This window comes from Rhynchophorus ferrugineus, unplaced genomic scaffold, assembly GCF_030347505.1.
Source record: "Rhynchophorus ferrugineus isolate W39M unplaced genomic scaffold, kcgeb_rfMv2 rfM4, whole genome shotgun sequence".
NCBI lineage: Eukaryota > Metazoa > Arthropoda > Insecta > Coleoptera > Curculionidae > Rhynchophorus > Rhynchophorus ferrugineus.
Genome location: NW_027472583.1, coordinates 18752366 through 18770582, shown reverse-complemented (window position 1 = coordinate 18770582; position 18217 = coordinate 18752366). Strand labels below are relative to the sequence as shown.

At 29.7% G+C, this 18217-nt stretch overlaps 1 protein-coding gene across 1 annotated transcript in view; it reads left to right on the top strand.

The window, feature by feature from the left end:
* The first annotated feature begins 2745 nt into the window (after positions 1-2745).
* The window catches only part of LOC143196317 (beta-1,3-glucan-binding protein), a 38867-nt gene continuing 23395 nt past the window's right edge, over positions 2746-18217 (top strand). The window contains exons 1-9 of the mRNA XM_076403981.1: positions 2746-3206; positions 6129-6259; positions 6322-6430; positions 9370-9569; positions 9624-9766; positions 16791-16957; positions 17016-17237; positions 17565-17704; positions 17767-17952. Of these exons, the coding sequence (XP_076260096.1) occupies positions 3083-3206; positions 6129-6259; positions 6322-6430; positions 9370-9569; positions 9624-9766; positions 16791-16957; positions 17016-17237; positions 17565-17704; positions 17767-17952 (1422 nt within the window). The 5' untranslated portion in view covers positions 2746-3082. The remainder of the gene's footprint in view (positions 3207-6128; positions 6260-6321; positions 6431-9369; positions 9570-9623; positions 9767-16790; positions 16958-17015; positions 17238-17564; positions 17705-17766; positions 17953-18217) is intronic.

The following is an 18217-nucleotide window of genomic DNA, read 5'->3' as shown; positions in this document are numbered from 1 at the left end:
ATCGACTGTTTAGTAATTGACTACTTTTTACTATCGACTGTTTCAATCGCTATTTTTGGTTCGACTGTTTTTACTAGTGACTGATTTCAGTCGCTATTTTCGGTCCGACTGATTTTATTACTATTTACTATCAACTGTTTCAGTCGTTTATTTTAGTTACTATTTTCGGTTCTACTAGTTCATTCGACTGATTTTTAACAATGTAGCTATATCCTCCTGGCCGCAATCTTGAAATTAATACGCCGAATTTATGCTTATATAGATTTATATGCAATATATGTGCTTTTATGTTTTTTTGTAGTTTGCTTGTGAATAACTATATATTGTAAATTAATATAGCAGCATTTTGGAACGCTAGTTTTTGAGGGCAAAAAAATGAAATTGTAAATGATGCATTGGAAGATAGTTTTGACTGGTTTAATAGGTAATACTTTGGGCGGGTATAATAGGTCATACTTTTTTGATAAACTTTCACGATTTTGTCCAAGCCTTTTGTTTGTCAAAACGTTTTTGCTAAAATCTTGAAAACTAAAATTAGGTTCCAAAGGTTTCAGAAATTGCATCGATTCCAAAAGATTTGAAGAATTTTTTACAGTAGCACTTGTTAAATTTCTTTTAAAAACATTAACGGTAAAGAAGTGAATAAAGTATATTAAATACATTTTCTGATAGGAAAACTCTACTATTTAACAATTTATTTTGATGGCTATTAAGAAGGGCACCACAGTTTTTATTTGTTAACGAATGGACTATCTTAACAGAATGCGCTCAACTTTTAAAGCCCATTGAAATAATGACCACCAAGTTATCTGGTGAAAGATATCCCACGATGTCTTTAATTCCATCTAATCCTGGATTTTAACAAGTGAATGGTGAAAAAATACAAAATTGTCTATTAGATGTCATTATTAAAAGACTGGTAATTTTAGAAATGAACACGATATGCGGGAAATCCACATTTTCAGATCCTAGATTTAAAAAAGCAGGATTTGGTATTGCAAATAATGCTGAGGCGATACAAAAAGTTATCACAAAAGAGGTATCTTCCATTCTAACTTCAAAAAGTACAAATATATTTCCACAATTCGAAATTCAAGACATAACTACTGACCAAGAATGTATTGACATTTGGAGATATTTTGATAAAAAAATGATTTTTGGCAAGCCCATAAAATGACACTACCTATTATATAATTATATCAGCTACACGTAAAATATTCCTCTATACCCTCAACATATGTCCCCTCGGAACGAACTTTTTTAAAATCTGGGCAAATAATTAATGATCGAAGAAATCGCCTCACGGGAGAAAAGCTGAACATGGTAATATTCCTGAACAGTAATTTAAAAATATTTCTGTTGAAAAATAAATAAAACTTTTATTTAAAAAGGGTCTGGTAGTTATTGTACGATAATTTTTAGGTTCGTCATGGATTAGATTTTTCAATGATTAGGTATACGTCTACATTTTATTTAGTAGTTATGATTATTGAACATCTTTAGTTTTTAGGTTTTGTTTAAGTTGTATTGTACTAGAAATTAGTTTTTTTTTCCTTTTCTTTTTTAAAGTTAGTACGGGAATGAATATATTTCTGTCTCGCTTATACTACCATTGGAGAATATAAACAAATTTAAAATTAACTGCTCCAAGCATTTATCTCCGTCCTTTCCTATCTCACAATTTATACAGACAAGAATACCTACATCTTCATCTGACATCACGAATGGGAAAAACAGCCGAACCGTGCATTTAAGTGAAAATAGTAATTACTATTTTCATTCGTTATTTATTTGACTATCGAGTTTTTTGCGACTATCGACTGTTCGACTGTTTTCAGTCGGTAGTTCCCAACATTAGTTTGGACCATTAAAAATTAGTACAATTCTTTGTAATATCATATGAATTATTACTATTATTTAATTTGTTTTTTTATTTACCTATAAAGAGAGTTGATCAAGTAAATAAATTTAGTTAAAAAAATAATATAAGAATGATAGTAGTTATTCTAATTAATTAAATTATAACAAATCAGTTTCTATAGATAAAACAAGCTGAAATGAGTTTATATAATTTTCCTTCACCATTTGGCCATATAAATACTTATCACTAGAAAGACGTCTTTAAAACAATGTAATAATAGTGAATTTCTGTATAATAACTATTTACAATACTTTAATACTAAAATAATTTTGAGTTAATATATAATTAATAGTAGTTATCAACAATGTATCCACTTGAATGACGGCTTAAAAGGTTTGTTTAAATAACAGTGTAAATATTTGTTTTAGAAGAGGGACTCTAAAATGTAACAAGGAAAGCTGGAATTTTAAAAAGGCAAATAATAATAAAAATCGTGTCATTTGTTAATATATTTGATAAAAAATGTAATGCTTACAATATTTCTTCATTATCTCTAATGTCAACACAAAATTCTACTTATGATTAAAAAATAATTACAAAATGCTTAAAACTATAAGGAAGCCTTAGCTACTTCTTACGAGGCTTATTCTACATATTAAGTAACATAAATATGTTGTTAGCATATAATATTAAACATGTTATTTAATATAAAAGTTGATATCAGCAGTAGTGGAAATCAAAATAATGCATATAGGCAACCAAAAAAAATACGTTATTGTATAGCAGTCATGTATTCTTTTTCATAATAGATTACAACCATACAATCATTAATATATGTGTCATATTTTCATTAATAATTTTTTTCAGAATTGGCAATGAATTTTAATGTATAGGTAAATATATCAAGACATATCGGGTACCCATAGTCCAAGAGTTGATGTTTTAAATAATAAAATTTAGGAAATATTTATAACTTTAAAAATAATTAAATTAAAAATATTTGCGATAGAGTTTTATGATAATAATTTAAAATTATTGGGTTAATACCATCATTATGTCTTGTTAATATAAACAATCGTTAAGTAATAAACTAACGTAGAATGACGAATGTACTAAAAGTTGTTTCTCGGGATTAACGATTTCTGGTATTTTTCTGTTCATCAACTCTTATTCGATTCTAACCTCAGTACTTGTTTATTTATCAGCTCAGATACATGTAAGATGTTAACTTCCTTTATTGTGTTGCTTCTTGTTTGTCTAGTAGCGAAGACGACTGCTCAGTATGAAGTACCTGAAGCAACCGTTGAAGCTTACTACCCCAAGGGTTTCAAAGTATCTATACCAGGTGAGTATTCCTATATAAATATAAAAAATGTATTAATTCAATTGCTGGAAATTGGTTGATGTTATTGTTGTAAAATAAGGTAAATAGAATAATTTTATTTAATAAGGTAATTTATTTAAATTAGTTTTGTACAACCTTGAACACAAAAATAAATTACAGTAGTCAATTTTTAAGCATTTTAAAATATGATAGATCTGCATTGTATTTCTTAAAATTATTGTTGATTATTATATTACTTTAATTTTATTATTATATACTTACAGTATATTTTTTTTAAATCCTGATACTTTGTAAAATGGTTACTCTGATATTTATATGAGTTTTATCCCTGTTTTTTTTTAAATCTAAAAAATGGTAAATGATTTAATGGTATTCATTGTTTTTTCATTAGATATATCAACTATATGAATTAATAAACAATATAATTCTAAGAAATAAATAGGTAGGATTTTACGTCCACGTTGCTTTTCGCAGAATTAATCATTGTTGGGGTTTAGTTTATGTATATGTTAATTTTAAATTGTGGTAAACGGAAGGAAGTGCAGACCATGGCATAGATATAGTTTAATTGCTATAGATTTCCTGTAACCAATTGCATAAAAACAAAGAATTGTTTTATCAGAATTTATTATTTATAATATGTTAATATAATATATGTCGTCTTTAATTATCTTTTCTGTTGCTTTAAAATTTATCCAGGCAATTTGATTTTAAGTTGATGTTAAGTTAGTTTTTAATGCATTTTTCACATTTTCTACTATCGAGGTCAACCAGGACGACCGTGCCGTTTTTCAGGTTTATGTTTATGTATTCAATGTGCATCGGTTATTCTTCTTGTTTTTGTAAAAGAGTATATGAAGATGCCCAGTTTCGTTATTTCGAACGATTTTCTGTTTGGAGATTTTATAAAACTGCCAAGACGGAATAGCCTTTTAAATGAAAGCTTATTTTAATGAAAATATTTTTATTGAAGATGTACAAGGCTAGGACATTCATTAATACATTTAGCAAAGGACAAACAAACAAGATAGCATTTTGTGGATTTAGAGCTATTATATATGTGTGTTTACGGAATATTGAATGGGCAAGTACAACAATAATATATATTTATTATGTACATTTTTCAAAAAGACCTCCAAAATGATCATTAAAAAATCTGCTTCAAGGGATTGTCCAAATTATTTTTGTCGCTAAATTGGCGTAACTGTCCTGTGTACTGACGTAGAATTTAAACGTCATCAGTCATTTAGCTTGTTCACGGTGTTCGCTCATGACAGGTGAATTTTGTCAATAATACATTTAAGATAAAAATGGAATGGATTTTCGCAAATGGTTGCCTGAGAACCCGATGAAAATGTTTCAAGAGACGTATAATAGGTGTAGTTTTATTGATAATATCAAAAACACGTCCATATGATTATATATATATATATATATATATATATATATATATATATATATATATATATATATATATATATATATATTCCCCCGATAAGGTCTAGTCATTTAAAAGCGCCAGTTTTCAGCTCATGGTCAGATAAAGTCGATTTCAGAAAATGCCTTCAAAAAATGTTTAGATCCTTGGATTTTTCGTAAGGATTACTAAAATGTATTATTTTACTAATTTACGGCGCTCTTTTTGAAGACTGTAAATCCTTGAACCTTTAACTTGAACAATTGTTTTCGAACCACCATATTGTTTCAGATAATTCATGACTAATTTTTTATTACAAAAAATATTAAGATAAATTATATTAATTGTTTATTTAATGGAGCTTAGAGAAGTGTCTACTTAGATTTGAATCCTATTGAATATTTGTGTGGCCATTTGGAATACTCTGTTATAGAATAGTGTTAAATTAACTAATATAGAATTGTGCAAAATAGAGCTAATATAAGTTGTCTCCAAAACTATTCAAAACTTTAATTAAATAGAAAAAAGTTTTTTTTTGAAAATTATAAATGGGTTAAAGCATAAAATACATAGGATGACCTCCACAGCTTTATATGCATGCGCCTACTATTTTGTATAAATGTAGTCGAACTTTGGCTAATAGGGCACTAATTTTAAATAAAACTTGAAGTCCAGATAAACCCCCGTTGGTAAATAGGAGACTTTAGAATATATATAAAATAACCAAACTAATCCTAGATCCGCTACTGCAAATAATTCCATCATCATGTAGTATTCATATAAGTCACATGATCTAGGAGTGCATATCTAATCAACGAAATAACAAACTAGAAAACCAGGTAGTGTTCCATGCAGTAAGTTAATTATTTTATGGTTGGTATGGCAAGTGGCATCGTCTTCTCGAAACGACATTCAGTCCGTATCGATATCAGACAATTCATTGGTTTGAACTTGTTTTTCAACGATTCGATGTGACTTTTACGAACTCAAAATGCACAAATTTCGATGATTAAGAACTTCGTCGCTTAGGCTGAGCCTAAAACTTTAGAAGAAGTAAACAATCAGCTGTCAACCTGTGTTGTTCATTTGCTTGATAATATTTTACATTACATATTGCGGCAAATTGATTATTGCTTAGATTTGAGCCTATATATGTACGAGTACAGATAGTTAACATGCCGCATTGTACGAGGTTTGGAGCTAATTTTTTGATGTATGTATATGGTATTAAGTAGATTGATTGAACCAATACTACAGACGCGTTAGAAGAAGAAATTATTAGTAATTATTGAAATTAATAAACAACATTACGTCCAAATTAATGGAAAAATATTTCTTCTTTTTCTTACCGTAATTATTATTTTTTATCAATCAATAATTTATATTGATTTACAAACGAATCCAGAAAAAACCATTTAAATACAATTTTGAAATGTTTGTGAATTTATTACTCGTATTGTATAATTTGCTTATACAATCCTAATGTATTCTATTTCTCTCGACAGACGAAGAAGGAATTAAACTGTTTGCGTTCCATGGAAAAATTAATGAGGAAATGAACGGGCGTGAAGCGGGTACATTCTCCAGGGATATCACCAAAGCCAAGGACGGAAGATGGACATTCATTGATAATTCGGTTGGTTTCTTTATATTGTTCATGTTAATTCAATGAAAAAATAACATAGGGATATTTTTCAGTCGAAACTAAAAGAGGGAGACATCCTTTATTATTGGACCTTTGTAGATTACTTTGACGGAGAAAGAAAATTAGGTTATGTCAAAGACGACCAATCGTTCACAGTAAAAGGTATTTATATATGGGTGTTAGTATTATGATTTTAAGAACTAAATTAACATTAATTGTGATTCGCGGATTTTTTTAACTAAAATAAGTAATTATTTCTTATTGTCAGGTAACTTAAAATTTTAACATAATTTCCACTAAAAATGTTTTTATATTATCGAACATATTAAGTTACTGTAATTTTAGCCTGTAATACGTAATTTTCAAATGAATTAAATAAAAATTGTGTATGAGATGATATGCCGTCGTTATCAAAAAGATTTAGAAACATCAAGAACATGATTAATTTTTTTTTCGATTAGTTTGTGCAAGAGGATATTTATATATTTATTTTAATATTTACAGTTAAATGATGTTTTTATTATTCAACATTTGAGGTTCAACAAACTATAATATTTAACCCATTTTAAATCTCTCTAACGAATTAATAATTAATTTTTTTATAAATCTAAAATTTCTATTTTTGTTTTTATATCACGACAGTCGTATATATATTCGACCAATGAAACAAATATAGCTAAGTTTCTGTTTTAATTTAGACATGTCACAAATTTTAGCATGTCAACTTGTGGACTAAGTTTTTCAACAAGTTTTTTTTTGTTTTGGTGTTATTAGGTCTCAATTAGAGATAATCCAGTGCTATTTGAAGACTGTCTTAAATCATAAATTTAATTTTTTTTTGCTATAAAATATGATACGATTTTGGTAGTGTGACATCCTACATAATTCATCTGATAGTCCAATAGTATTATTGAACCGCAGCTACCAGCTATTTCGATTTTAAAATAGATTTATAGTTTTGACAATTAAATTATTTGTTGTCATAGTTACGTCATAGTCGTCAAAGCATAAACATAGAAGAAACAGACATAAAATACGATCTCCCATGTATAAAGTTGTAGCCAAGTTTTGTTGGTCTAAATAACTAGAGGGCGCACCAAGCGGGCTACTACAGTGGGCAATTAAAATATAAGTTGTAATAAAATATTTTATTTAAATAGTACTTAAGGTTTCTATAAAACATATTGAAAATACATAAGAAAATTTTCTGACTATATTGTCTTAAATATTATAAAGTAAAAAGCTATAAGATAAAAAATAATATACTCAAAATATACTTAAAAATACAATATTTGAATTTACTGATTATAGTAAATACATGTTACAATTCTTATTACGAAATATCTTTCCCTTTTTTATATATTTTTATAAGTAGTTAGTTGGACACCATCCATTGTAGTATCCATATATAACCATGTAAAGGTTTTAATGTTTGCCCTTTGCAATCTCATTGATTTTTTTATTCACCCGAACAAGCAGTACCTAATTATTCTATTTTTTATTATATTGCCTTGGTTCAGGATATTGTGTACACTTAATTATTTTAAAAACCATTATGATTTTATATTACCTGAATGACTGAATGAGAATTTTCGTTAAATTTGGTTTTGTACATTTTTTGACAATAAATAAAAAGTCTAGAGATAGTTTCGCACACAAACACTGAGTATGTAGCTAAAGGCACATATTCGTCTGTTTCAAACATAAATAACATAAATACTTTTATATTTACTTGTTAACACCAGCAAGTATCAAGTAAAAACACTGATCTATCTTTGTTGAACAAATGCAACAGTTTGTTAATATTTATATGTTAATGATCCAGTTCATATGTGACTCTTTAGTTTATAAATACTAACAACTAGTTCAAAATATTAGGCCTATAAATTAGTTTTTAAGGATTTTAATTTGAAGCCTGATTTAAAACAATTGGTATAATGAATTTTATTTAAAGTATTGTTCGTCGAGAGACAATATTTTTTCCATCTTGAAAAGAACCGAATCTGTAAAAAACGTTGTATTTTTGATGGTATCCATGAATCGAACCATTTTTGGGTACCTTTATCAGAGTGAACAGTTGTTCAAACAGGTCACGATTCATATTCATTTGTCCCGATAAGTAGTAATCAAAAGGAGCAAGGTTTGGAGAGTACGGCGGGTGGTGTAGAATTTCCTGTTTTAATGATTCCAAGTATGTTTTAATCGGTTTTGCAACATGTGGTCTAGCGTTGTCATGCTGAAGAATAAGAGTGTTGTGACTTTGATCGTATTACAACTTTATATCTAGTGGTGTTCGGCTAAAACGGATCAACTGTTGTCGATAATGATCTCTATTGATGGTTTCATTAGGTTTAAGTAGCTCATTATATATTACACCAAGTTGATCCCACTAAATGCAGAGCATGGTTACTCGGCTTTGACCTTGGTGTTCATACACTGATGACACTGGTGGTTTTCCTCTTTTTTTTTCATTTTGGCTTATCGTAATAGAGCCACTTTTCATCATTAGTTACAATACGATGCGTTTCAAAGAAACCTTTCCAATTTTGCCGTTGAAACAGCCAACACCTTTCAATGTCTCTTAGGTTCAATTCATACGGCACAAAATATCTACTAAATAGAATTTGGATCATTACCAAATATTTCAAGCGATTGGAAAGGGTTTCTTGTGTTATTTCCAACGCTTGTGCAGATTCTTCTTCCGTTTTACACTTTATGACATCATTGAGTAATGCCTCCAAACTTTTTTCAGTACTATTAAAATATTGAAACCAGTATTCAGATATAGCATTCGATGGAGCATGATTGCCATAAGCTTCACGCATCTTCCGATAACCTTCATCTGTCTTTTTCTTCAATTTAGAGTAAAAAGATAAAGTAAAACTTCCCGAAAATGCAATTTACTCGGTACAAATTCAGATAGTTTTAACGTATTAGAAAACATTTTTGTTCACACTTAGGTGAAATAACATATACCGATCAGTAAAATATGTGAGGCTTATATATGAAGTTGGTTTGGTTTGTTGTAAATCCTTAAAATACTAATGTATAGGCCTGATACCTCAATAAATAAATACTGTTAAAAATCTCTTTTTAAACAGAATTACTTCCTAAACCTGGTGCAGTTACAACTCCCCAACCTTCAACGCCTGCTGATCCTAACGTTTGCAATCCAACTCAGACAACAATAAATGGTAAAGCTGCCTGTAGAGGTCATTTGATATTCGATAGTCGGTTCGACCAGTTTGGTCAGAATAAAGACAAATTTTGGACAGTCGAGCGGAAGTTTGCTGGAGCTCCGGTATGTTGTTGCCGGAATATTATGATAAATGCCTAATTCCGATTTACGTTACAGGACTATGAGTTTGTCATGTACGATGACAGTGAAAAGACATTATCTGTAACAAATGGTCACTTAGTCATAACGCCTACTTTATTGGATAACATATATGGAAACAATTATGTAACTAGTGCTAATGGTTTGGATATCGGAGAAAGGTAAAATTTACATAGTATCGTTTTATTCCAAAATTTATTATTTAATACTTGTAAAAACTATGGGTTAATTTCTTGGTGAATTATTATTGACATTTCCATTCCATTTATTTTTATAATAATTTATTTATTACAAAGTGTGGTTCATCAATGATTATGCTATTACATTTTCGTACATCTCAGAACATTTTTTTTCCATTTTGAAAAATGTTTGATGCTTAAACGATCTAAGGAACTATTTTTGACTATTACGAAGGAAATGAATCGATAAGTGTAAGCAATCAGAAAGTGTAATGTCCGGGTCATACGTCGGGTACCTTAAAATATCTCACTTTTTACCACTTTTGTAGCAAAATGTTGAATGTACACTGAATTTGCTCGCATTTATTTATCCCGGTTAAATCTAGCTGCTGGCTATACAGGAGATGAACAACACAAGATTAACATTTGACATATACACAATATTTATTTATTTATTAATAAAATGTTCAGCCATTATTTAACGTTAAAATATCTGTAATTCTTCGCCGAATGGTGTCTAAATAGTTTCCAATGAATTGTTGTCCTATTCTTATGCCTACACATTCTCCATTTGTTTCAATAATTATTTATAGTTTCGACAATTAAATTAATTATTGTCATAAACGTCAAGGCATAAACATAGAATAGACAGAAATGGAATACGATCTCCCATGGCCCAGTTTTGTTCGTCTGAACCACCAGAGGGCGCGCCAAACGTGTTTATTTACTACAGGGAGAAATTAAAAAATACAATTTTAGTAAAACATTTTATTTAAATACTAGTTAACATTTCTATAAATCATTTTGAAAATACATAAAAAAACAATATCTAATATGACAACTGATAACTTATATTTTCTGATTGTATATTGTTATTGCCTTAAATATTATAAAGTAAAAAAATATAATTAAAAAAAAAATCATTTACTCAAAATGTACTTAAAAATACAATGTGTGAGTTTACTGAATACATGTTATATTTTGATTACGAAACCTCCTTTTCTTTTCTATATATTTTTATAAGTAGTTAATTGGGCACTATCCATTAAGTCTCATTTATTTTGTTATTCACCGGAACAAGCAATACCTAGTTATGATATTTTTTAATACATTACCTTTGTTCAGGATGTAGTACACAGTTAATCCTTTTCAAAAAATCACAATTTGCTGACATAACTATAATATTCGTTAAATTTGGTTTTGTACATTCTTTGTTAGCTGGTTAAATATCATTTAGCATGGTTAAATCTGACATAACATATACACAACATGTATTTATTTATAAATAAAGTTAATTTGTTTTTATTTAATTCTAATTCTATTTATTCTAATTCTATTCTATTAATTCTATTTAATTTTCAAACATCTGCAATTCTTCGCAGAATAGTGTCTGAATAGTTTCCAATAGAATGTTGTCCCATTCTTGTGTCTAAACATTTGCCAGTTGTTTCAATAATGTTGTGGATGGCTAGTTGGGGTGTTTATTTCGAAGGCATTAAAGCGTTTAAAATGTGACAATCACTGAACAACCGAGGAAGGAATCCAAAAACACATAAACCCTGATTCCTGTGGCGAAATCGACAGAAAATGGCATCAATCATCATCGTCAACAGTGGCGAGACGTGCTAAAGAATATTTTTAAAGTACCATTAGTAGCGTATTAACTGTAGTATTGAAATAGATTCGCTTTCCTAGAGCCCTCTATGCATTGATAATGATGATGACTTTAGTTCAAGAAGATCAAAAAGTTAACGCAAAAATACCGTGACCTAAAGTATTCCCTGGGTTTTGAATATTATCATCCATGAAATTCTTCAGAAATTGATTTTACACATTTTAAGATTTTTATAATAGAGTCCACCTTTTTATAATATGAATTATCTAGTATATAAGCCAAATAGCAATTTTTTCCTCGCATTTTAGCAATCTTTCAGACGGCACTCATCCAGGTCTCTGAACTCTACTTTTATTTAAATTCCTCAATGGTGTTATTCCAAACTTTTCAATACCGTTCGGTATTATTTAGCTTTAATGTTTATGTTTATAGGATATTGCTGTTGATATTGTTTGTCGATTTATATTCACCACAATTAACCAGCCTTTAGTTTTATTGCTATATCCAAACGGTGAACGCCATTTGTTCATTGTAAACAGTAGCACATATTTATTAGTCTACGTGCTCTGCGATCTAATGAGCGAATTCGAAATGAAGATCGACATCAACAGGGTAACAACTAATCGATAATCTTGGTTTTATATTTTTTTGTACTTTAATTTAAAAAAAATTGTCTTTAATTTGAGTCTTTGTTTGTTGTAATTAGTATTTTCTAAAAATAATGATAAATAATTTCTATCGGTGTATGTATTGTTTACGATGTTCATTTAAAAAGTTTCGCACGGCTCATTAGAAGCTTTCAAATTGAACCGAAAATCTAATCTTAGATTTTCATAGAAATCGTTAGCTCCATTTACAAAAATATATATCTTTTATTTGGTATAAATTAATGGTAAAAATTTAGGTAAAAAATAATGGCTGGTAAAAAGCCAACGTAAATATATATATATATATATATATATATATATATTTGATCATGTTTGTTTTCATTATTTGATCTGGACCTTCAGCCTACCGACTGGCCAGTGACCAACTTAGACATACCTTGTCGGATTTTCGACTGTTGTCTGGCATGCCCCAGCCAGCAGGTTTCGAGCCTGCGACTATCGCAATAGTAGGAGGGCCGTCCTGTCGCCTTAACTACTGCGCCGTCATACCGGCATATATATTTATATTACAATAAAAACGTATATTTAACAACATATTTAACATTAAAAGTCAAAACTTTCTCTAATTATAATTTGATCATTTTATTTCATTATATGGTTGTTTCAACCATAAGGAATCTCAGAAGAAATTAATTAATTTTTCTTTTAATTCCATTAGAATCAGATTTATTGAAACATATCTTATACGTGCCACTTAATTAATGCCAGATCATCTAAAATTATAGAATGGAATTTGGCTTTTCTTAACACACATGTATTATGTAAGTTAATTTTTCAATAATTTCTAATAGTAACTTAGTACCAATGATTTGTTTCAGTATTAATAATTTTTTGAGCAGCTGTTTCAATATTTATAGAAACTTTGTCTGATTTCTAGGCATATATTTTTTAAAATTATGTGAATTCACAAAGCTTCAACCTGATGCTTCTAACAATAAAACGAATCCGAAAGTTTGGTAGAAAAAATGTAAATTTCACTGAATTGTTATTCGCAACCTGCTCTGCGTTATTTAAAATTCGTTTATAAAATATTTTCGACCAGCATCATCGCAAACAGAGGGGAACTTGCTTTAACAAACATCTTTCTTCTTTAACATTTAAAAATATTGACTGTAATACTGGATCTGTATTGAAAGATTAAAAGTAGTTTCCATAGATGGCTTAAAATTATTGTCCATTTTATATTATCCACTGCTAGTTATTGTCTGCGTATGATTCTTTAAATTTTCATCTTATATATACTTTTGGGTTTTCTTCTGTGGTTTTCGTTTTACATACTATTTTTATTTATTTATTCATAACATTGTTACTAGTGGTTACCTAGGAGGACCCATGTGCTCTCTCTGAGTCTGTGGTGTAATAATTGTGTTTTAACACCGCTGTTTTTCTGTTAAATGCATCTCACTATACTACACTACACAAGATGAAATGGGTTGATTCTTTTCAGTATGTGTCTGGGTCTGTATGATCTTCTCTATTCATCGGTGTCGGTATCTGAAGGTTTCGGTGTAAATAATCAGTCCTGTAGTATCTGGATGCACTTATAATACTTCACTTTGAACTTTGTTCTAGCAAATCTGTATTGTGGTTATATTATTTTGCGCGCAGCGTCTCCATAACTGAATTTCGTATGTCCATATCAATACATGCTTGTATAATAGACATTTATTATGTACTGATAATTGTGATTTTCTTCTAATTAACCAATACATCACTACATAGTATAAAACAAAGTCGCCTTTTCTGTCCCTATATCCCTATGTGCGCTTAAATCTTTAAAACTACGCAACGGATTTTGATGCGGTTTTTTTTAATAGATAGAGTGATTCAAGAGGAAGGTTTATATGTATAATACATGCATAATATACTGAGGCAACATTGCTAATTTTAGAGGTTTCTAACGTGATGTCGTAAATTAATCTATTTTTTAGTGACATGGTGCATGAGTGACATAGGCATATATATTTTATGCCCGTGCAAAGTCCGCTATGTTTTTATATACAACGTTCATATTTTTTTCTGTAGTGTATTTAATTTAGTATCAGCATTGCACCCCTGCGAAGCCGGGGCGGGTCGCTAGTCTCCTTATATTTGAACTTCAGCTCTTTTTATAGGTTCCTTTCAGTGAGGTTTTGCGTCAAGATTCATTCCTAGCTTAGATATCGCGTGGTTATTATATGGAATGATAGTATTATTTATTGTTATTGGTGCTTGTACGTGAGACTCTTATTATATATACGTCAACTGCATGTGCACAGATTTACTTTTATTAATTTTTATTTTCCAGGATTGAGTACAATTATTTATGTTGCCACTGGCCTGTTGTAATTTTCGTGTGTTATCTCCGATAGCAAGAATAGTAGTAGCCATCGTGATATTTTCCATTTGTGGTATATCATATATATATATATATAGAGTAGGTAGAGAAATGGTTCGAATATACTTCCTTGCTTTCATACTATTACCCAAATAGACAATATCAAAAGAAAAAACAATATACAACATAAACTTAGACTTTTTATTACGAAATGTGTCACACTTTATGTTTGTTTTATTGATAAATATGGATTAAACATTTATTTATAGCTTTGAGATAAAAATAAGATAAAAATTGCATCTTATTTTAGCAGAAATATCTACATATAAATTTGGATTAGGGAATCTCAATGCATATTTCACTGAATGTTATATATCGAATAGAGTCCGACATTTCTATTTTAATTCCATTACAATCTGCTATCTAACTGGACGTTATTTCGCATATAACATGGAACAAAATTGGCTGTGAACTAATAACCTTTCAAGAATGTCAGTAAACAGAGAGATATTATTTACTCACAACAATATTTCTCATTATTCCTAAAAAAGGACTTTAGACTTTCTCTTTTATTTACTCTATTGCATATTTTTGCATCCAGTTGTTCTAAGAGATTACAGTAATAATAAAATCACATTTTATTAGGTGTTGCATGTAATTCTGGTCAATTTTTCGCTTTAAAAGGCATTTATTGAGAGAATTTTGTACAATATATATTAATCAAAATATGTTTTGCAACTTTTTTCCATTTTTTACGGCAATATCGTGTCAAAGAACGATATTGGTTTGGCAAAGATCCATTAATCGACCTATTTTCACACTTCTTCGCATTTCGAAACCGTGTACCATCCAAACCATGCTGCATTGATCAGAACAAGTGGTAATGAGAAGGCACTATGTATGGTGAGTACGCGGGGTACAGCAAAACTTCGTACTTGAGTGATTACGGCCATAGAGTATTATATAGAGTCCCACCAATGCAAGCTCTGAGATCACGTTTTCGAGGCGTTTTTTTTTAATTACAATCACTATTATTTGGTTGTTATGTATTTTCAGTCTCAAAAATGTTGCGTATCCAGAGTTTGTGCAGAAATAAGAAAATAAGACATAGTTTTCTTAAAAAAAAATTCCAGCTCTATTTAAAAAATGCATTGTTCAACCTAAACATTAGATTGGATTAGTAGATTAAGGATATGGGTATGACTTGATGTGTATGACGTAATGTTAAACACAGAAACAGGAGCAATAGAAAAAATCATGATAAATGTGTTCAAATGGCACTATTACAACTGTAAAAATTACATTGAAAGTAAATGTGACTGCATGAAAAGTTTTAGTGTAAAGTTATTCAATATATTGCCCTTTAAAAGGATATTTGTAAAGTATCATTAATTAAAAAAAATATTTTGAAGGGTTTGATTTTTTACTCCAGCAAATGTATTTTGGTTAAGATACCGAATCAATATTTTGGGTTAAGGCTACAACCGAGATAGGTGTGATTTTTTTTAGATCTAACGCATGGAGTCAGATACATTCAATCTTCAACTAGTATGTTAAAAAAAAGGAACTTGATGCTCTTTTTTGCATTTAATTATACATTAATACAAAATAAAATAATACAATTCATAGACCAACAAGTTGAGACTAATTTTATAGACAAGATAGTAACTCATGATGTTACATTGTTTTATTATATTGTTAATAGATCTTTCTCTAGAAGCTGTCTCTTTGATTTAACCTTTCGATTTTACCACAATAAGAGCACAGCAGCAATAATTTTGATATATATCATACATTTTAATGTTTTGTTGCTGTCCTTTAAAATATTACTTTTTGGTATGTTTCGTCCGTTTTGATATTTATCATATATATCATAAAATTTACCCATTTTATATAGAATTTTATTTTAATAATTAAAAAAAATCACATTAAGGTTTTATTTTAAACTTAATGGGCCAATGGAATGTGATGTCAGGAAACCATACCATAGGAAGACTGTCAGTCTTTTATACTAAGGTGGTCTCTTATACTCTACCGCTATGATGGTCCATACGTCGCTAAATGTATTCAACTGTTGATAGACATCTGCAGTAATAGTTTTATTCGGTTTTAGCAATTTCACAATATCTAGGCTACTTCACGATTTTGTGTAACCATATTTTGTATTGCGATGATTTCTGCCCTTGATGCCGACGAAGGTCAAATATGACTCACAACACGTTATTATTGACAGAGTAGATTAGCTTAGCATATTTAACACTTCCATAGTTTAGTAGGTTTTAGTAGGTTTAGTCCTTCCATTCTTAAAAGCGTCATAATTCCTTAATCGCAAAATGCAACTTAACAAAAAATAATTGACTAATAATTTACCTTTTTTCCTTTTTATCTTTCATTTTACCTTTACAGATGTACCGGTATACGCGCCTCTGCAGAGTGCTACCAGCGACCTCAAGGATGGTACATTATTCCACCTGTTTTGTCATCGCAACTGAGTACTAAAGGAAAATTCTCATTCAAATTCGGGAAGATTGAAGTAAAAGCGAAACTACCGAAGGGAGACTGGTTATATCCTGGTAAGATACCGCAAATATCTCATGAGGATTTATAAAGCCCAATTTTTTGTCACTGCAGAATTGTACCTGAACCCTGAAAAAGAAATATACGGTCCTAATTATGAATCTGGTCAAATAAGGATTGCTTATTCGGCTGGAAACAATATGTTCAACCGAAGATTGGAAGGTGGAGCAATTTTGGGGAATAAAGCTGCCGCTAGGAATTATGCCATTAAAGTGTCGGATAGAAACTCACCCTGGGCAGACCAATTTCACACCTATACTGTTTTATGGGAGCCTGGTATGAATCAGATTCCACATATTCCTTCATAAAGTTAATGAAGCAAGCTATATAATGAGGACTAATTTATAAATACTTTTACCCTCGCTATTTATCATCATGTTTTACACATTACACTACATTGGAAGTAATCTACACATAAAATTCCTTCTGCATCTCAAAAATTAAAAATACTCTAATTATATCTCAATGTTAATTTAGCGCGAATCAATTTTTATGACTAAGAAGATAATAGGTGTAACAAGCTTGTATAAACTATTTTAATGATACTAGAAATCTATGATTAACTAAAGCTAAAATTTAACATTCAGTGTTTTTTATTCTCAGAACGAATTACTTTAAGCGTTGATGGTATGGTATACGGAATCATTTATCCACCAGAAAGAGGATTTTCAAGTCTCACAAGTAATTTGCAGATAAATTATGCCAGCCGATGGAAAAATACATTTGCCCCATTGGATGAGGAGGTATTTTTTGAATTAAGTACCTAATTAAATGTTCAGTTACCAACTTTTTTAATGCAATTTAGATGTATATATTATTGGGTGTTGGCGCTGGTGGTCACAACTTTGAAGATCGTTCTGATGGTACGAAACCCTGGGTGAACAAAGAACCGATCAGCCAGAAGAACTTTTACAAAGCAAAATCATCCTGGCTCCCAACTTGGGGTGCAGACTCTAAGCTGGATATTGAGTATGTGAAGGTGTGGGCCTTGTAAGGGATTGAATGCCATCCCAAGCTATTAAAGGAACACACTTAGAATTAGAACGACTGATTTTTTTTTAATTCTTTCGCTTTATGTCTATATATACACATATATTTTATATTTTATAAAAAAAAATTATAATAAAAAATAATTTCAATTATTGCCTTAATTTTTGTTATTTTCTTTGCTTGTATAGGCATTTATTAGTTTAAATATTTTCCATCATTTCCTACAATTTACAATTTTATGCTGTGATGTGCTTATATTATTTTAA